This window comes from Cephus cinctus, unplaced genomic scaffold, assembly GCF_000341935.2.
Source record: "Cephus cinctus unplaced genomic scaffold, Ccin1 Ccin1_scaffold0171, whole genome shotgun sequence".
NCBI lineage: Eukaryota > Metazoa > Arthropoda > Insecta > Hymenoptera > Cephidae > Cephus > Cephus cinctus.
In genome coordinates, this window is record NW_014332895.1 from 145,266 (window position 1) to 165,430 (window position 20,165).

General features: G+C 37.0%; 4 protein-coding genes across 8 annotated transcripts; 2 read left to right on the forward strand and 2 right to left on the reverse strand.

The window, feature by feature from the left end:
- The first annotated feature begins 529 nt into the window (after positions 1–529).
- On the forward strand, positions 530–4,721 carry LOC107264493 (periodic tryptophan protein 2 homolog). Its single transcript, XM_015732802.2, has 14 exons — positions 530–770; positions 907–1,019; positions 1,104–1,198; positions 1,279–1,407; positions 1,499–1,769; positions 1,834–2,229; positions 2,316–2,820; positions 2,896–3,233; positions 3,289–3,436; positions 3,522–3,699; positions 3,781–3,924; positions 4,006–4,080; positions 4,159–4,378; positions 4,465–4,721. Exons 1-14 carry the CDS (start codon positions 753–755, stop codon positions 4,616–4,618), a joined length of 2,784 nt encoding a protein of 927 aa, XP_015588288.1. The 5' UTR covers positions 530–752; the 3' UTR covers positions 4,619–4,721.
- LOC107264495 (glycine receptor subunit alphaZ1) lies at positions 4,651–8,572 on the reverse strand. Its single transcript, XM_015732808.2, has 9 exons — positions 7,899–8,572; positions 7,607–7,680; positions 7,345–7,444; positions 7,081–7,235; positions 6,649–6,804; positions 6,358–6,498; positions 6,016–6,245; positions 5,788–5,931; positions 4,651–5,352 (listed from the first exon to the last, which is right to left on the reverse strand). The coding sequence occupies exons 1-9, from the start codon at positions 7,970–7,972 to the stop codon at positions 5,092–5,094; spliced, it is 1,335 nt and encodes a 444-aa protein (XP_015588294.1). The 5' UTR covers positions 7,973–8,572; the 3' UTR covers positions 4,651–5,091.
- LOC107264496 (elongation of very long chain fatty acids protein 4) lies at positions 6,405–16,742 on the forward strand. 3 transcript variants are annotated; one of them, XM_025081764.1, is made up of 10 exons: positions 6,405–6,521; positions 6,667–6,788; positions 7,906–8,107; positions 9,854–10,139; positions 14,685–14,766; positions 14,860–15,047; positions 15,147–15,227; positions 15,317–15,488; positions 15,573–15,850; positions 15,965–16,742. In XM_025081764.1, exons 5-10 carry the CDS (start codon positions 14,688–14,690, stop codon positions 16,097–16,099), a joined length of 933 nt encoding a protein of 310 aa, XP_024937532.1. In that variant the 5' UTR covers positions 6,405–6,521; positions 6,667–6,788; positions 7,906–8,107; positions 9,854–10,139; positions 14,685–14,687; the 3' UTR covers positions 16,100–16,742. The 3 variants fall into 3 exon arrangements, with proteins under 3 accessions (XP_024937532.1, XP_015588298.1, XP_015588296.1); XM_015732812.2 differs by lacking the exon at positions 7,906–8,107; XM_015732810.2 differs by lacking the exons at positions 6,405–6,521; positions 6,667–6,788; positions 7,906–8,107; positions 9,854–10,139 and adding an exon at positions 14,030–14,298.
- A 144-nt stretch (positions 16,743–16,886) lies between these two features.
- LOC107264494 lies at positions 16,887–19,886 on the reverse strand. Of its 3 annotated transcripts, none has more exons than XM_025081762.1 (4): positions 19,781–19,835; positions 18,115–19,737; positions 17,702–17,853; positions 16,887–17,547 (listed from the first exon to the last, which is right to left on the reverse strand). In XM_025081762.1, exons 1-4 carry the CDS (start codon positions 19,818–19,820, stop codon positions 17,014–17,016), a joined length of 2,349 nt encoding a protein of 782 aa, XP_024937530.1. In that variant the 5' UTR covers positions 19,821–19,835; the 3' UTR covers positions 16,887–17,013. The 3 variants fall into 3 exon arrangements, with proteins under 3 accessions (XP_024937530.1, XP_024937531.1, XP_015588289.1); XM_025081763.1 differs by lacking the exon at positions 19,781–19,835 and having other exon boundaries at positions 18,115–19,334; positions 19,423–19,501; XM_015732803.2 differs by having other exon boundaries at positions 18,115–19,886.
- Positions 19,887–20,165: the final 279 nt, after the last annotated feature.

Sequence of the window (20,165 nt, forward strand, 5' to 3'; positions counted from 1 at the left end):
CAAGTGGGGCGCTTAACCCGATTATAATGGCGCTGTATCTTCTGCTACCGCGTGACTTACAATCCGATTATTTTATTTAGAATTTCTTAATATTATTCTTGCATATTTATATTAATATGCATTCACATTATTTAATTATTATTAATGATGTCTTATCGTTGAATTTTTCGATTTATGTTCGACGTTTATTCACTTTTTCTATTTTATGTTCACGCCCTATTTTAAACACATGATCGCCATCTTTTTACGTGAACGTAGCCAATTGATCAATGGAGGAAAGTTACCAGATTCACGTAACTTTTGAAATATTACGCAAATTGATAACGACCTTTTTCCAAGGATGTGCTAAGTGGAATCGAACTAAATTACTCTTATTCGTAACATAAAGTTTGAATTGTATTCTTTTTAACTTTATACTGATATTGTATTATTTCTATCTGATACCTCGCTCATACAAATTCCTTGATTTCTGATTAATTAATATCTCAACGTGCGTTCTCTACGAGAATTAATGTTTTCCTTTTCGATAGAATAACGAAAAGGATACGAATAATTCTAATGATTTATTAAAGTTCTTTGAGCTATTTCTTGAATTGCCGACGCCCGATTTCAAACACATGACTAGATGAACGTAGCCGGAAGTGCGAGTTTGCTGTATTTGAAATTGTTGAGAAAACGTGATCGGTATTTATACAGGGGAATAGATTGTTTATTTTAGTAAATCTCGATTATTTTATTTTATTTCGAACAAGATGAAGTTTGCGTATAAGGTACGTTAGCTATTCGAATATGTAACGGTTATTATAATTGCTAAATATGAAAAAAGTTCTAATGCTGCTGCATGTGATTGCCGCTAACCTGAAAAATAATTCTATCTTATGATTCCAATTTTTTTTCTGTTTACAGTTTAGCAATCTACTAGGAACAGTATATCGCAATGGAAATGTATTATTTTCTCCGGATGGAAATTCCGTTATCAGTCCAGTTGGTAATCGAATAACAATATTTGATCTCAAAAAGTGAGGGTTATGAATTTTGCTGACAATTATTTGTTTTGATGTTAATTTTAATTATTCTTATTTGTATAATTATTACTTTTCCAGTAATAAATCTTCTACTTTACCTGTGGAGAGTAGATTTAATTATACAACATTGGATATGTCTCATGATGGATATACGCTGGTCGCTGTTAATGAGGGTAAGTATTGTAATGTTCTTATTTATAAAATCTATATATGCTCTATTTGATGGGCTGTTGTTATCTCTGTGTTTTTGCAGAAGGAGAAGCACATGTTATTAGCATGGTTAGTCGAATGATAATACATAAACTTCGTTTTAAAAAGAAAGTACGCGCACTCAAATTCTCACCAGATGGCAAACATTTTGCCATATGCAAAGAAAGCAATGGTAAATATTATATTATGTATTGTAATTTTAATATAAACTTGTTTATTGCATATAGATAAAATATACATATAGATGATGATTTTAATTTTAGTTTTTGTCTACAATATACCTGGTTTACAAATTGGTCAGTTCAATCCATTCTGCATGGAACGAGTTTTCCATGCAGCCATTGATGATACCACATGTATTGATTGGTCTTTTGATTCAAAATTAATTGCTGTGGGATCAAAAGATACAACAACCAAACTTTATTCTCTTGAAAAATTGGCGGATTTCAGAGTATATTCTTTAGGCACCCATTCAGATACGATTGTAGGCTGTTTTTTTGAGAAAAATAATTATGATATTAGCACAATTAGTCGGTGAGTATTATTTTTCTTTCTTATTGAAAAACCAATAAACTTCTGTGCTGAACATTTTTTTTAGTAATGGTTATCTCTGTGTATGGGAGTGCGCATTGGATCCTGAGGAATTCACTCCGTGGCAGCCATCTGAAAAGAGAAATAAGCCAGCAGACAGTGATAGCGATGACGATGTCGATTTGCAAAGAGCTCTGGAGAAACCAGCAAAACAAAGAGATGCAGATGAAATAGTAATTAAAAATGACGAGGATAAAAGAGATAAGAAAAATTCCAACAAGAAATTACTGTACAAAAGATTGGCTAGGCATTACTTAGCAAATGAACTTCGTAAGGAGCATAGAAATATTATTCTTACTGCAGCAGCATATCATGTAGACATAAAAATTCTTGTCGTTAGCTTTAGCAATGGAGCTTTCTTCCTTTACGAAATGCCTGAAGTCAACATGATCCATTCTCTCAGGTGATCGTTGTTTTTATAAACATACCTTTGTATCACTTATTACTTTTTTCTAGTGGGAGAAATTAATAATTGATTATTTTTTACAGCATATCGGACCAGGATATTACGTCCATAGCCCTTAACAATACTGGCGACTGGATTGCCCTGGCTTGTTCAAAAGTCGGTCAACTGCTTGTCTGGGAATGGCAGAGCGAGACGTATGCCATGAAACAACAAGGACATAGTAATAATATGAACTGCGTAGCTTATTCTCCTGACGGTCAGTTCATAGTAACCGGCGGTGACGACGGTAAGGTCAAGTTGTGGAACACAGCAACAGGATTCTGCACGGTGACCTTCCAGGAACATGCATCTTCAGTATCCGGTATACTCTTCAGTCATAACCGGAAGTTCATGGTCTCTTCATCGGTCGATGGAACAGTTAGGGCTTATGACTTAACCAGATACCGCAACTTCCGTACTCTGACATCACCTAGACCTGTACAGTTCTCTTGTGTAGCCATAGACTCCAGTGACGAGTTCCTGGCCGCTGGCGGTCAGGACGTCTTTGAAATTTATCTCTGGAGCATGAAACTGGGAACACTGCTCGAGGTATAAACCATTTAGATATTATTGTGATCATAAATTACGCTTATCCAGAACTCTGAACAGAGGAACTGCTTTTAGATTTTAGCTGGACACGAGGGTCCTGTAATGAGCTTGGCATTCAGTCCAAGTCCTGCGAGTACTGCGATGGCTTCAGTATCCTGGGACAAAACTTTGAGATTATGGAACGCCATAGAAAATGGATCCGCTCACGAAACAGTACAGCTAACAGCAGATGCTCTGTGTGTGGCTTACAAACCAGATGGACAGGAAGTCGCTGTTGCTACTCTTAATGGACAGATCTCATTCTTTGACACGAGGACGTCTGATCAAACTGGTAATATAGAGGGAAAGAAAGATCTGGGAAGCGGAAGGTCTGAGACTGACTTAATTACTGCGAAGAAAAGCTTGGAAGGGAAGTAAGTGAATGGAAAAATATGTTTAATTTCAAGATATATAGATATATTGTTTTAGAGCCTTTACGAGCCTTTGTTACACTGCTGATGGTACTTGTATCCTTGCTGGAGGACATTCAAAGAATGTATGTATTTATAATGTCAAAGAATCAGTTCTAGTGAAGAAATTTGAAATTACACAGAATCGTTCATTGGATGCAGTAGACGTGAGTGTTATTTTACATTGAAGGAATATACTCTTTCCTTTTTTCTTTGGTGCAAAAGTGAAGTTACCTTTAAATACTTTTTTAGGACTTTATAAACCGGAGGAAGATGACAGAGTTTGGCAATATCGCCTTGGTTGAAGAACGAGAGGAGAATGAAGGTGGAAACGTAACGTTAAGGTTACCCGGTGTAAGAAAAGGTGATATGGCAAGCAGAAGTATGAAACCGGAAGTTCGTGTATTCAGCCTACAGTTTTCACCAACAGGTAAGGAACGCATGTATTTTAATACATTTTTTTAACAAGTTTAGGTTGTACAATGGACATGCTAGTATGTTATTTTTACAGGACAAGCTTGGACAGCAGCTACTACCGAAGGACTTTTAATTTATTCCTTGGACATAGGATTAGTCTTCGATCCCTTCCAGTTGGCACTCGGTATCACACCAGATACTACCAAGGAAGCTCTGCGTAACAAGAATTACACAGAAGGTTTTTTAATTGATGAAATAAGGAACAGTTTTAAAATTATTAAAGAAAAAATATTTAAGTGATTGTTCCATCTTATTACAGCCCTTCTTATGGCGCTGAAGCTCAACGAGAAAATTCTAATTCAACAAGTGGTGGAAAGTATTTCTCATGAAAGTGGTAAGTTGTGCTTGTACTAAGTGAATTCGACTAATTATCAATTAATTAGAATCTAATTAATTGCTTTTACTCTTACAGTGGCCCTAACTGTTGCCGGATTGCCGGACGTATACGTTGAAAGAATTTTAAAGTTTATTGCTGCAGAATTAGAACGTACCAGACATGTACATTTTTATCTAATTTGGGTAGAAACTATACTAACAATACATGGTCCGCGAATTAATTCCACATCGTCAATGCCGATTCTGCTGACAATACAGAAAAATATGCAGCAGAAATACGAAGAATTAACTAAGATGTTGGTATTCCTGTATTAACCTTGTTAATACTGCCAATGTTTACATTACTACCTTATCATATAAATAATTGATTCTTTTATTTCAGCTGCGATTTCAATAACTACACAATGAAATACATCCAGAGAATAGGAGAGCTAAAGTCAACGAAAACTAACGAGATTGTCGTGACAGTCGATGACGATGATGGTGGTGATAATGATGATGATGATAATGAAAATGAAAAGATGGATACAAGTTAAATACTTTTTTAATTACACCTATGACTAGCTCGTACCCAGTAAATACTTTAATTTTATTTTACACAAACTGTACAATTTTTAAATGAACAAGTTTGAATTCCTATCTATCGACAGAATTGATTACCCTTAAGTCAAGGTGACACGCAATTCATAATAATGTTAAATTTATTAAATGTTAAAGAATCGAAAGAACACATCGACTATTCTTAGTTTTGTTTTCATTTATAACGGGAATGCAGCGTTATCCTCATTTTTATCTTCAAGTAAAGGTCAAAACTATTGGGAGACAATTAAGCGCAGCTTAAAACTCAAAATAATTTTTTAACGCGACTGAGAATAGTAAAAATGTTGAGTTAATAACAGTTAGGTTTATTACTATGTATCGTGTTGTCAACCAATTAACTGTTTAGCTTACTCCTGCATTCATCTTGTGAAATCTCTTCCTGTTTTTTTTTTAATGTATAATTCAACGGTTAGGAAGATTTCTTGAGAAGGAGTATCGGCCAGTACAATACAACAAATAAGAGAAACAATACCGGAAATACTATGCGACTGTGACGATCGATAAGCATTGATCTTGTCTCGCTTACGTATTGAGAAGCAACCTCAGTCTCTAGCCAGGAATTGTGTAAGAGATGACGACTTCCGACTCTCTTATTACGCGATTGTTGCATGCAATTGGATTCACAGTCCCATGCTGTTATGAATTGACCCTTCTCAGTAGCACCGACTCTCTGTGATATAGAGTTAGAAAATATTTGTATTACTTATCCAAGTCCACGTAGGTTTTGTAGTATTTAATTTGTAAAATCTTATTGTCTCTTATTGTTTTACATATCCATAACTATTGTATAATATTAATTCAGCGAGACAGGCTCTCTAATTCAGAACACAGAATTTCGATGTAATCATTGTCTTACCGTTGTGCGTAGCTCTCTTGGTCAATCGTTGAGATAAGGACATATTCAAATTGATAAGAGAGATACGCTATCAGTAATTAAGGTATAGTTTGTCTTCTTTTTTCTTAAGTTACTCTCGTTAAAATAAACTTAGGATATGGGAAAAAGGCATAAAATATCCATTTTTTTGTGAAAGTGAACCTGCCTCATTCTTTCTCTTGTCAGCAATAAAGAGGAAATTTTTAATACGTATTTTATTTCATTTCTTACCGCTGAGAGCAACCTGGGGATAGTCGAATTCGTGAGCGCATCTATTTCCAATTGACAGCGCAAATCCAATACCTTGACAACGACGAATTCGCCCAGGGCGGCGAATACGAAGACCATACAGCCGGCCATCCACAGGTCCAGGGCCTGTAAACCTCGCGTTGCAAGATCAAGACTTTATTATCATTCCTTATTGTTTAAACGATTTCTTTGCGTCGATAATTTGTATACCTTCACATAGGCTACTGGTGGAATGTCTGTTTTCAGCCCGGTGAACATAGTAACAAGAGTTAACATGCTCGTCACCAGAAGGGTTACTCTCCCAGGAATGGCGTCCAAACCGAGCCAAAAACTGAACCAGGATAACATTACCACCAAGGTGGATGGTGCAAAGGTTTGTATAAGATGATGTCCAATTTGTCTTTCAAATCGAAAGTAAATGACTAATCTGGAAAAGTTTCCTGGACAAAAAAATAATGTTCTTTATTTATTTCTTTGATTCCTGTCAAAGATCTTTCTCTTTCTTAGCAATCAAGCAAATTGTTGATTATTATTATTATTCGAATACCGGACCATTTTTGTCTAACATGAAGCCTGTCGTTTCTTCCAGTTGCAATGGTTTCCCCACGTTATACTGAAGCAACTTTAGTTCAGGATTTACCGTAACGCCGCCGTCGCCCCAACGTAGACGCAACTTCTGATTGTTGTATGAAACTAAAAATATGAAAAATCGACAGGTGCGTCAACAAGTTACATTTACCGTTCTTCTTTTGTTCATATACCGTCATCGCACTACGAAAAATCGCATAAAACTCGAGTACCTAGTTTTATAAAAATTGATTATACTTGTTAATAAATTCTTACAACTCTCAATGTTTATAGGACAGACTTGAATATCCATTGGATACAACTGGAATTCCATTTGACAAGCGATAATGGCGTGCATCCTTGCCGCATATCTGACTGTTTTATTTCGATAAACCGTCACCGACGAAAACTTGTGGGTGAGTGTAGCAATCTCTGAGAAAACCCAAAAAAGAAAATGAAAAGGGTTAATTTATTTTAATGTGGCTGTTATTACTGTACGCGTGCGATTGCATGCAAGTTTTACCAGTAATAACGGACGGATATTCATTCGCTCTTAATCCGTATGAGCATGCTAAGGAAAAAATTGTTAGGCAAAGATGACAGCAATTTTTTGTATAGAATGAAAACAGAGATGAGGAACTTAAGCCAAACGATAATAACTTCGTTTGAGAAATTGTTAAATCGATACGTATTTTGCAAACCGCTCACCGGAAACCTTCGAGTTCAGAAAGTATGGATCTGGCTGCCATAAGTTGTCAAAGAGTTCCGGAGGCAATGTCACGTAATCGTTGCCATCCTCAAATATGTCTTCCGGCATATGTAATCTTAATTCCGTCCAACTTTGTCGAACAAACATGTCCACCCTATAAATATTTTTTTATTTTTTTTTTATTCAGATAAATTACTCGTGTACCTCTCATGGTTATTGTTGTTCGCTAAGATGTTAAGAGTTAAAGATAAAGGATTACTCACCGAAAGTCCATGTCTTCTACGTTAATAGAATTAATGTCCACCACGTAAACATTAAAATCTACCACCACTGGTGTTCCTTTTTTTGAAGGCGGTCTGATCTCTTGAAAAACAAATTTTCAAAATTAAAATTACGTATTTCCCATATCCTGATTATTGATATATCGTGCGGCAACTATACTAATATTACTTCGAATATATCTACATGACATTTAGTCGTTATTTGGTCAACTCTTGGATATCGTTTCTGAGAAGAATGTCGAACCTTTTGCATAATATTCGGGCAAAACGATGCGTGCCCTTGTCATATGATTTTTAGTGGCGTTGTCGCTGTAGAGACTGTAAAAAAATTATGAAATTAAGAATATCGAAATTGAGAGTCGGTAATCTTGTGTTGTGTTATCTATGGTATTCGGCAAGAGTCATTGTAATTTATTCGTTTGATTAAATTACTGGTTGTCAGTTGATTTTAATAAAAACTGATAGACACAATTACACACTAATTTTACGTATATTTATGCAATGACTTTCTAATTATTAACGTTAATGTTTTTTACCTGTCAGCGTCCATCAAGCCTTGGGGTGAACTTATGGCGAACATAAGTGCAGTGAGGAGTGCAACTCGTCGCATCCTAACTTTTCGACGTCGTCGGCTACTCTAAACTCTACACGAACGAAACACATCTACCTCATCACCGACGTCGATTACGCCGATTAATTGATTGACTGGTTATTACACGCAATCCACTTTAAGTGGTCTCTAAAGGTAGCATGATGCTTTATTCATCTTGTTTTTTTCTTTTATCAATAATTACTAGAGGCAGGTGAACACTCGAGACTAATGAATCGACTATAGTTTTATTCTGGGCTCAAATTGTATTCTGTCTCTCGTAGATTCTCTTTTGTAGATACTTTGTTTTATCTTTTCTTCTTTGACTCTAATCGTTTCAGTAGATTAGGGACAAGATAGACTTTCGGTCCAGAGGATATTGTCATACAATTAAACAGGGAGTATGAAGTCGATTAACTCTTATTGAATATCAGATAGTAGTCGATATACTCAAAAACCGTAATTCATGCATCAATCAATCCTGCACTTTTGTTATTTCTTTTGGTCTTACAATCGAAGAGTAGACGTAAGTATTATATAAATGCATGCAACACTCTGTATAAGATCAAAGAGATCGAACTCGCGTCAACAGTTGTATTGCGGTCAATTCCTGAACTCAATTAAAAGTCAGGACATTTAAGGATTCGTGTCCAGTTCTCTGTTGCGTTCTACCAGTGCGCATGCGCATTGACAATTGTTTGAATTCCAACACTTATCGCGTGACGGAAGCTCAAATGCGTCACGAGACTTCGGCAACGAGTTGTTTGTGAACTTTTTGTCGAGATGAGAGAAGGTATCCTGCTGTGCTTGAATTAACACATGTACAATTATTCGGCGTAAATTTTTCGGCAGATAACGGAAGGCTTTGTACGGAGACTGTATATCAATCTATGATTATGGCGCATGTGCCCCAGGCATAGCTAACCTCTTGATTCCTGTATGCGAGTTTAACGCTGAAGCTACAACCTGTGGTCGTCACAGACACGTGATCTTTACAGACCTTATGACCTCGATATACGATTCGAATGGCCATTGGTTTTCTTTTCTTTTCTTTCTCTACTATTTCTCGCTACCTCCTACTACGCTGACGCCTAGTTGCTATAGCACGTGGTCAAGCGTCTCTTGGTAATAACTCTTTTTTTTTTCTTTTTATCTTCCAAACCTATCTAACACCTTCTGTTGTGATACTCTGAGGCTGCTATAACTGTACTCCTGATGGAAAGCAGAGAAATTCATTGCTGGAAAGCAGGCGCCGTTTCTGTGATCCCCAGGCTTCACCCACTTTCTCTCTTTGCTTTTGGACTCTTTGCATTGATCTCTTGTGATGCTGTACGACTGGTCTCATTTGCCGATCCTTGTGTGTTTACACATTGTTAATGAGTACTCATAAAATCTTTTCACGTACTCCTCGCATAAACATTCTACCAGCGTTTGACATTTTCAATATTCTTTTGATACTTTCAGTTAGAGACTCATTATGCACAACTATGCCAATGACTGATGCTTGAAGGTTTTTAGAGGAATGAAGTTGTTTTGCTGAAGAAAAAAAAGAGATTCTTCAAGGTTCTAAATATATCCATTCGTGGATGTTTGGTCTTCCAGAGGTTTTGAAATAAGACCTTTAAAAATAGAAAATAGTAATGGTATCAACGATTCTTTAAATTTTCTACAGAACGCAAGCGAAGATCGGGTCTTGTGTTTAAAATGAATATTACATCCCGTCGTTAGAGTAGCAAGCAACTATTCAAAAGGTCTGATCGACGCAGTACCTTCACGTTGACGGATCAATGAAAATTTAATTATAAAATATTAGTAATCTTGTACCGTATAGTTACAGTTAAAAATACAAATTTTCAAATATCTAATAAAGCTCGTAATTAAATTTAATTATTTTTTGTTTAGGACTAAATAGAAGGGGATCCAGAAAGCAGGAAAGCAGGGTGGGAGCCGCCATAAGGGCTGTATTGATTCGAGCTATGGCCGCGAGTGACTACACCCTCCAGTGCCTGATAAGCCGGGTAGACTGCCTGTAGTATTTAGTGAATAAGATGGAAGTAAAATAGCTACTGTGAGACAATCAAGAAACGTGCAACGTTTTAAACGTTGCTTCACCGTGTACTCGGACAACGGTCTGTCAACATTGCTGTCCAACACGCACAGTCGGCTGTTCGACTAATTTGCCTGAAAGGTTCGTATACTTGATGGCAAGTCTCAAACTTTTTAGCACCCTTAACACATGCTCCTCCCTTTTTAACCAAGCCACGTATCTTCAGTCACACGTATGCTCCTTTGCTGGTCTAATTTAATGATCCATTGAATGTAATAGTCATTCTGAAGTATCCGTCAGAAATTCATGAAATTTTGACAGGTCAACCCTTCAGCGTAGAAAGAGAGCGAACGACACACATTCGAATACGTTGTAGAATATACATTTCAAATAAGGAAGAGAAACTTTAAGAGATTATAGAAAAATTGATTGATTGCTCGAGTTTAGTAATTAAAGTTGTTTATTTAAAGTCACCAATCATTATTTAATATCTACACTGTGCCACGATGTACGTATATGTACTTCACATCCATGTCCTGTTTATATCTTACAACGACGTTTCTCACAACGACGTTCACCCTCTGAGGTCTATGGGGAATTCTTACCGTCACCGTCATCATTGAGAGATCCAGAAACTCTTTTTATTGCTGGATCGTTTTAAAACGTCTTGCATTACTTGGACGTAAAAGCGACAGCTGCTGTTAGAAAGGAAATTTTCAATTACTAATTACTTTGATCATGCCTTTCTGTCTCTGTAAAATATTAATTGTACACTGCACGTGGTTACTGTACTCTCATTGGAGAATCCTAAGACTGTTGAAATCTGTTTTCTTAATTGCTAATTCTATGTAGGAAGTATTAATGGAGAAGAACTCGATCAGGCTCCATGCGCCTAAGTGCATTCACTTTCGCTGCATACAGATAGTCCATAAGGGTATGCGTGCCTGTATATGCACATCTATGCAACGGGTGCATACGTGCAGTTCCAGTATCTTTCTTATATCCGTTCGATAAACTGGCTAGATGAAAGTCACCTTGGCCATCCAGGCATTGACTTCGAAAGTCCAAGTGCATTGCTGCAACGTGGGAAAGTGCATAATCAGTCTCTTCTTTGTAGGATGGATCTTTGTAATCACTTTTTCCACCTGCAATGAATCCTCCCAAGCATTAAAAATTTTTAGACTTTTTCATATCCTTCTAAACATTACTGTACTTCCTTAATTAGATCCAGCTGTCAATATCTTTTTCTTTTTTATGACAAAGCTTGAGCAGTGAAATATCACTGGATCTTAGTTACAAACTTGTTTTTTGCTTTGGCACCATTTTATTGACTTCTGTTAATCGACTAGATATTCTTTAACTAAATTTCAATCTCGTAAAGAGCGAAACTCTGACTATATGGCTACTAATATGTCTAATATTAGCCGCGAGCACGTGGTGTTAAAGACTCTAGAAGTGAAACTGTAATTCTTCTATCGTTGGTGCGATTGAACGATCAACCTGTTCTTGTAGAAACGGTACCCGTTCTACTCGTTATTCGTCTGTATAATACATACGCACACAACGGTATATCGATTTTATATTGGGAACAAGTCTATCTGACAACAATAAGTAGAAGATAGTGCAACTAAAAAGGAATCTAAATGTCACGAGCAAATAACAAGTTTACTAAGACCTTTCAAGCCTTTATCAACGCCGTTTCTGGATTAATACTTCGCCATGTGGAACTGATGCATCTTTTATTGCATGATTCAGGAATGCAAAATGTTTTCTTAATAAAAAATTTCACTAATATATTTATCTAGCGATAACGTATCCCATACGTGCGATTCGATAGTAAATATTCTTCATTCTGTATTTTCATAGAATACTTTTATAATTCTATAGATACCTAGGGTGTGTTAGCAAGGTAACGGTACACCGTGAAGTGTTGCCAGGGTGAGCGTAAAATAATAATATCTGACAGTAAGAAAATTTTGTATTGAACAACCTGGAAGTCAGTAGGTTATGTAAAAAAACAACATTTTTATGAGAAATTCATGTTATTTTGGAATATTAGCAATTTAATTCGGTATATGACAATTTGAATGTCTCATTATTGTAAATAGATTATATTTGATTGTAAAAGGTAATCTTCATTTTGTACAAGAACAAGGAAATATCTTAAGAGTAGAGGAGGTTGCTCAACTCTCATCCTCATGAATAAACTAATGTAGTCTCCCTTTGAGGAAAGTGGTTTATTATTTTAATATAGTATGTACAATTTAACCCTGAATCCGGTTCAGGATCCAGGTCGTTATTCCAATAATCAGTATACATATATATTTAAGTCCTATGGTGCTTCTTCTCATGTGAGAACAACGTCATTCTTAGTAATGACGCTGAAGAGTCTCTGCACCTCTGTCTTCTTTGATGACACCGTTAGCAATACATCTTTTGATAATCACATAACTCCCCATGAATTGCTCTGCTTTCTAAAAGGATGTCCAGTTAGGTACTAAATAAGTGAGATAGAAGGCGCCTCTTCCTTCTTAGAAATTTATGTCACTTGGTACAGCGTCGAAACTTTCTCCTAAATCACACTAATATGGCAACCTTGGCGAATTTCATTGCCTCTGCGTTTGTCGTAATTGGTCAATCACAAAGTGCAGGTAAATAAATCAAAATCATTCTGCTGTGTTCTTTTTTCTTTGCAGTCTTCAGGGATAGGTGCTCTGAGAAATAAAACTGTACACGTAGCAAGACTTCTATGTGGGACTTTTGAGTACTTCCGGTTGTCATTAGTGTTATTTGGAAATTCTCGTCAAATATTCACTGACAAATATTGCTCGATCCTTCGCCATTTACATTCGTTGAAGCAGTGCCGTTTTTGAGAAAAGAGATATCTGCAAGAGACAAAAAAATGAAATTTACTTGTACCAAGAAAGGTGTGCTGAGACTGTGCGTTTCGATTCTTCTATTTGTTTTTCTCCGCACTGTTTTCTTCCTCTTATTTTCTTGGTCACTGGTCGCGAGTTAGGTACCGTTAAGCTACATACGTAAACGAAAGGAAACGAATGCTGCATTCGATTTTAAAAATTCGTTTTCTCCTGCTGAGATAAGCCTTGTCGCTGGGGACTGTGCGGTTTTGCTAATTCATTTTATATTTATGTTTCTTTTCTTTCTCTACTGATACAGTGATTTAATTTACTCAAGTGGGAGAGATCTTCCTTGTCGAATTCCTCTCCTACCATAATGTAGTGTCCGTCAAGAGGGAAGAGAGGAATAATCTGAAACACGTTGACCAATCAGTATGTATATACTGAGCGTCCCACTAAATCCATCTATACGTACCAACGTAACAGTAACAGATTTCGTTTCTCTTCAACAATATTCCATCTTCAATATTTGGTGCAGCGACCTACTCCTGCGAGGTTCAAAGTCCGGAACCTGGACCAGTCGTGGGATCGACCTCGTTTTTTGTATTTTCTGCATCGAAGACAAATGTAGCTGTCCAGTCCGATAGTCAGGATGAATTTAAGCAGGGTTCTCGTGCTGCTTGTAGTTCTATAGGAAATACAAGGGAAGTCCATGATTTATGAAAATCATCAACAGTTACCAGTGATATTGTTTAATTATAAATGACAGTTAAATCTGAGTTACAGTAAAATGACACAAACAGTTCGTTTGCTTAATTCAGAGTGCCAGAGGCTCGAATTGATTAATAATGATTGTTGCTGATTGATAACTGAAAATCAATACTAGATTTCTGGTTGCATTTCTTCTATCTCTGTCTACGTGTATGCTGTATGGCGGATCTATGCACGCATGTTATAATGGCAAAAGTATTACCTTGGAGTTAGAGGATATGAGAGGGATAAATGATGGAGAGGACGACAGGGTGTTCTAGAGAGAGAGAGAGACGGTGAAAGATTAGGAGAAAGATGCGGAGGATTCGGCCCCGTTAACCTTCTCTTGTCCTCCTCCACGATTTCCTCCTCTCCTTGACAAAAGTTATAAATGAGAGGCGATAGCTCGTAAGAGGCGCTGCCACTTTGCCATCCAAGGCCGACGACGAAGCTGCTTCGTCTCTTCCTTGTCCTCGTCAACCCTCGATTTTCTTCGTTCTATTAGTTTTACGTCGTTTCGTGAAAAAGTCGCGCGTTGGGTAGATTTTCAAATATTCATTCTATTCGCGGGCTTTCAGTTAATCCCTAACATGTATGTTTTGAACTCACCCTGATAAACGTCCCTCGTGAACGGTACGAATTTCCTTGGTTATTCTCTGCTTCTCTGCTTCTCTTACAAAAGATCTCGTCAGGTAAGTCCAAAATCATAATGCATACAATGCCTAATGGTGTTTATCAATTTTTTTAAGCTAAAAATAGAATAGGTATTACTGGTATTATAGGTATTACAGATACTTTATTGTATCTGTGTACAGCTTAAATGATTTGTCTTGTATAAGGTTCTCAGTATTAGCTTGAGTATAGGAATCTCTATTTGATGACAGGTATCGAATTTCTAATTATCCGGTGAACCTACAGGATTATTTTAATTAACACGCGGACGCTAATTGTAATTCGAATTTACTCGTTCTATTGGCTAATGGCGAGCATTCTATTTATTTCTTAGTTTGGAGGAAGGATTGCATAGGTATAGATATATCGTCAGAGTTTAAATGTAAATTCGTTTCTTCTTTTTTAGGAAATGGCGGCTCTTATCAATACTACGACAACCTTCATAAACGACGCTTATGATTATTATCTGTGGACCCTCTCACTGGCAGGTACTGTTCTCAAAGTCTGTTTAAAGAAAATAATATTTCTTTGTAGTAGTTCTGTAGTACTTTCTTCGTTACATTATTGAACGTTCATGATAGATGAAAGAACGAGAGGATGGCTCCTAGTGGATTCTCCTAGACCTACCCTTATCTATACTATGCTCTATCTCCTGATTGTCTGGGCTGGACCTAAGGTCATGAAGAAGAGAAAAGCATTCAAGCTTACTTGGGCCTTGGTGCCCTATAATCTTGCCATGGCCTGCCTTAATGCCTATATAGCAATCCAAGTGAGTAAGAATAGTTTAAACATTTTTTTTTTTATGAAATAGATGAAGGTATTGGGAAACTTTAATTAACATTGCCTTTTGCTTCTTCTCTCTATTCAGCTTTTTGTGGCGTCAACCAGATTACGTTACAGCTACGTTTGCCAACCGATTAGACACGTGACGAGGCCTGACGAACTTCAGGTACACGATGAGAGAAAAAGATAGCGTCGCCGCACCAAGGAACTTCAAGGGCGCGGTTTAATTTTTCATTTTTTTTTGTATTCGATCAGATTGCCCACGCCGTTTGGTGGTACTACTTCAGCAAGCTTCTCGAGTTCTGCGACACGTTTTTCTTCATCCTCAGGAAGAAGGATAATCAACTGAGCTTCCTTCACGTTTATCATCACTCCACCATGTTTTCACTTTGGTGGATTGGAATAAAATGGGTCCCCAGCGGATCGAGTAAGTTTTCATTGCAAATATACTAATAAGTGTATTTACTGCTTTAGAAGACTTGGTTATTATCTTTTCTTACTTGTTTTACAGCCTTCTTACCTGCAATGGTGAACAGTTTTATTCACGTATTGATGTATTCCTATTATGGATTGGCTGCTCTTGGACCATCGGTATCCAAATACTTATGGTGGAAGAAGTACCTCACCATTCTCCAATTGATTCAGTTCACCACTGCTCTCATTCTTGGAATCAATGGAATCAGATCAGGCTGTGATTTTCCTCTTTGGATGCAATATGCCCTTGTCATCTATATGATCTCCTTCATTGTTCTCTTTGGAAATTTCTATGCGAAAGCTTACATCGCCAAGGTAAGTGTTCTAAACTTTAGAATTGAAAAAAATAAGGAATAAAGCAGTTGATACTTAATTTCGAACGAGTTCTTCCACTGTGAATGTAAATATCTTTTCGTTTTCGTTTCAAAGGGTAAACGAGTGTATGCAGCCAGTCGATTGGCAGCAAGAACGAAGGAACTGAAGGCTAAGGCGAGTAACGGAAGTTTATCTAATGGACATAGTAATGGCTACACGAATGGAGTAACCAAGAGGAAACAACAGTGATTTTGGATAACACCGCTAGACGTTTTAAAGTGGATCCTCTTTTGGTTTTCAAGAAATTCATCGAGATCAGCCGAATTGGATCCTCTGATATTCTGGTCCAATCAAACTGCGTGAAGGGGCACGACTGAAATCTATTTTTTTTTTCTGCGACTGTAAATAGATTCTGAGTTACCGTGAATGTGTTGGAGTGGAAGTTGCTGATAATGTTTAGCCTTGTCCAGTGTAACTTTCTTTAATTGTCGATTCGTTATTCTTATTTTAATTCCATAAGAACAATTAACCGTTCCACCGTGACAGTCCAACAGTATTCACTATCAGCCAGGAGAGATGGACTAAGATCTTTTTTACATTCTCAATTTTCTACATAGCATGCAAAATCGTTTATCTCCTTCATCTCATGAAATTAGCGATCAAGTATCTCATTGACAATGTAATAGAACAGAGAGCCAGGAAGGAAGTGAAAATCATAGGAACTGGTGCAGAAATGTGGACAATAAAGGAAGAAATGTTAGAATCGACCGATGGTCATAGCTCCACGTTTAACGTATAAATTCTAGGCAATAATTAAACTTTGTTATTTGTCTTTACCATTGTCACGAACGTAATGGATATTACAATTTTTATTAAAAGACAAAGAAAAATCCATCGACTTATAATGTAACACTCAATTATTTTCTTCATACGTGTCTAACGCACGCATTCATTTCCACTTTTAACTTCTGACCAGGAGTAATTAGTTAGTCTTATCATATTATTGAATTTCATTATTTTTCCATCTTATCGCCAGAATCCTTAATCGTAAAAACTATTTTGCAAAGAACACAACAGATAGCTCACTCTGTCAAATTGACCTGGGAAAATGTGATGATTCTTTTAATTATTCTTAATTAGTCTGATTAACTGGATCAATTTAATTAGTCTTTGCTCCTTATCACTACAGTCGCCAACCATATGGAACACGTATTTCCTACAAAACGTTGCAGGTGACAGACTAGAGAAAATTCCACTGGTCCAGTCGTCTCCTGTAATTTTATTGTACGAAATTGCGATGTCAGGTCATCTAAGCTCATGTGACGTAAATTCAAAACGAAGCCATGAGTATGATAAGCCCTGTACAACTGTCGTAATTCCTTTTTATCAAGCCGGGCTCTAGGCGTGTCATTTAATTTTGAGATGAATGTACGAAGAATCGAAGTAGCGTGACGATTAAATATCGTTGGTAAACTCAGCGCACTTCGCCATTCGCTCAATTTCGCCTTTAGGGTGTCCTCCATTTTTTGTGAAACTTCTATGTCGTTCTGCTCGTTGAATTCATTGCGCAATTGAAGAATTTGCACCGGCCTAATGCCGGGTCCTGTTCCTGGACCAATTGGACGCCAATCTTTGATATTCTTAACGTTATATCTCAAATTTAGAGGCGTCGTTGACTTTTGAATGTTTTGCCAGATCTGTAAAATTTGATAGACGTTAAAGAGTCACTTGGGTTTCAATGGGTTCAGGGTACATTATGGATACAAGCAATTTTGGTTATAGGTGTCAATTTTTTAGAGTGTCAGGCAATTAAATAAAGATGGATTCTTAATGAAAATAATTGATAATTACGTTTTGATGATTTATTAAGCGAGATACACTTATTAGGGAGCAACGATTGTCGCCCAAGTCATAATGTTCGCCATTTTCAGGATCCCATAAAATTGGGATATTATCGTCCATGGTTAGAACGAAGGTTGCCCATTTTCTTATTTGTGAAACGCCTAAAATGAGGATTATGAAATTCAATGTGTTTTTTTAAATTTTGCAGAAATCGAATTTCTATTATACATTGAGTTTGATAATTCATGCCGGTTCGCGGCAAAATCTGGTTCGACTACTGTCAGCTAATTTCGTTTAATTAAGGCGGCATAGTTATGTTTGTTGGAAGATTTTAAAAAAAGACGTGCTTAACATTAGTTTAATATATAATTCATAATTTAACTTAAGGATGGCTAAAGAAGCATAATTTAAGTGCAAATTACCCAAGAGTACATAAGCATGAAGTCCAAGACCCTGGAGGAAAACGGCGAGCAGAGCTGCTCTTCCATAAATGTCGACTTTATTCAAACGAAGAGCTTGCCTCGGTGCAAGAGGTCCATAGTGTGCAGGTAAGTTTTCCAAGAGTACTGCGAGTCTCAAAGCATCTTCTGGTTCTTCGATATTGGGTATTTTATATGGTACTGTTATACATCTTTGTATTGCTTTCTCGAGACGTTCGACTGATCCTATTTCTGGTAGTCTGTTACTACAGGGCTGATCAAATCTTATTAAGACATAAATTCTAGTCCACGAACTGCCAGGACTAGCTGGAACATAGCCAAATGATAATAAAGGTGAACACAAAGGAGATAAGCTGACCCATCTTTCCATTTCCTGATGCCTTCTCTCTCTGTCTATGGGTATCTTGGTTTCACCAAGGAACTGTAAACCCCATATAGGGTGCTGATCAAAAAGCCTCACGGTTAAAAAATGCTCCTTGGTTGTCAGAGCAACTTCAAACTTTAAAGTTTCTTGCCAAATTGGAGCTGGACCTTCTGATACCTTTGTGTGACGAATTGTATCGCACCATTCTACCTCGACAAGCGGTTGTATTTGAGCAGACTCTTCACGAATCGGGACCTCCACACCACGAAGTATGCTCACCACTAAGACCTCTTTTCTGTTGACTCGATGCTTGTTGCTATATCCCGAAGAGGGTCTCAAAGGTCTTCTGATATTAAACCAGTCTCTGAAGGGAATATCCAAGATGGAAAGAGCCGGCTGTTCTATTATCACATTGTCATTAGGGCATGGTAACTTTACGTAGGACTTAGAAGTTGCAATATCTCCAGAAAGGCACAAAGCTGGATCTTCCAAGAGAAAATAATTCACATCATTTAAGGAATTAAATTTTTTTGGCTTCAGTAGCGTCATACAGTTTCTAGGATCATTTGGATCATTACTAGAAGTGTAAAAATATGTGGAGCCTGGATTTCTTGATTGTGATTCTTGAATATTTAGACCCACTGTACAGAATACAATTCCGGAATGGATTTTTCCTTCTTTGGTTTTAATAGAAAATTCTATCTCAAGTTTGTGGTTTTTTATACAACACTTTGGTAATGGCAATGGTAACATGCTTGAGTTTTCATGATTCGTAAATACTTGTATTGATAGACTGTTAGGCTCAGTGGAATTTCTCATTAAGATTTTATACAGTTGTCTATTAAATGGAGAAGTAGATTTGCAAATAATTTTTGAATGAAACAAGATTGCTACAGCTGTGACTTGAATCATAGAACTTGAATTACCAATAGTAATAAATTTGACCTCTCGTATAGCAATTTCCATGAGTTTACCATTCTGCCGTGGTGTAAATCGAGTAACAACTCTCCGTTCGAGCTGATAAGGCTTCACTACTGTTTTTGTAAGTGGACCTTGTGCACCAATGTAAATACCATCTTCCTCGAAAAGAGTCTTTTTCCGAAAGCTTCTATAGTCTCTGATATCCCTGCTAAGCACGTCATTAAGTTTATCTAGCTTTTCCAGCTTGGGATATGCATAACATAAGTCAAGATCCTTTGATTTTGGATGATAGGCATTTGTGGTTGATCCTGAAATAAAGTCTGACACTGTGGAAATCATTTCGGTCTATACAAAAATTAATACTTTTATACACTGACACTATGTAGTTTTGTTCATACTTCATTTGACAGTTCCAAACTTATGTTTAACATACTGTAAATTACTGTTGTCATATTTGCATCCATGGCAACCAGACAACAGTTCTTTTTGAATGTAATTTCATATATTCGCTAACAGATGGCACTAAATGCATTATCGGGTAAACTGCAGTATACGACTTCGAACTGAAGTTGGCTGCTAGTGACTTAGATTTTTAACGTAGCGTCATCTATCAAATGTAATGCGAATCGCATGGAATAGTGCCGCCACCTGCTCGGACTCCAGGACTCGCCGCTACGATTTAGCGCCATGCTTTTGGTATCGCCTAAAACCAGCTCCGCAAAGTTAGCCCCCCCACTTTGACTTTCGA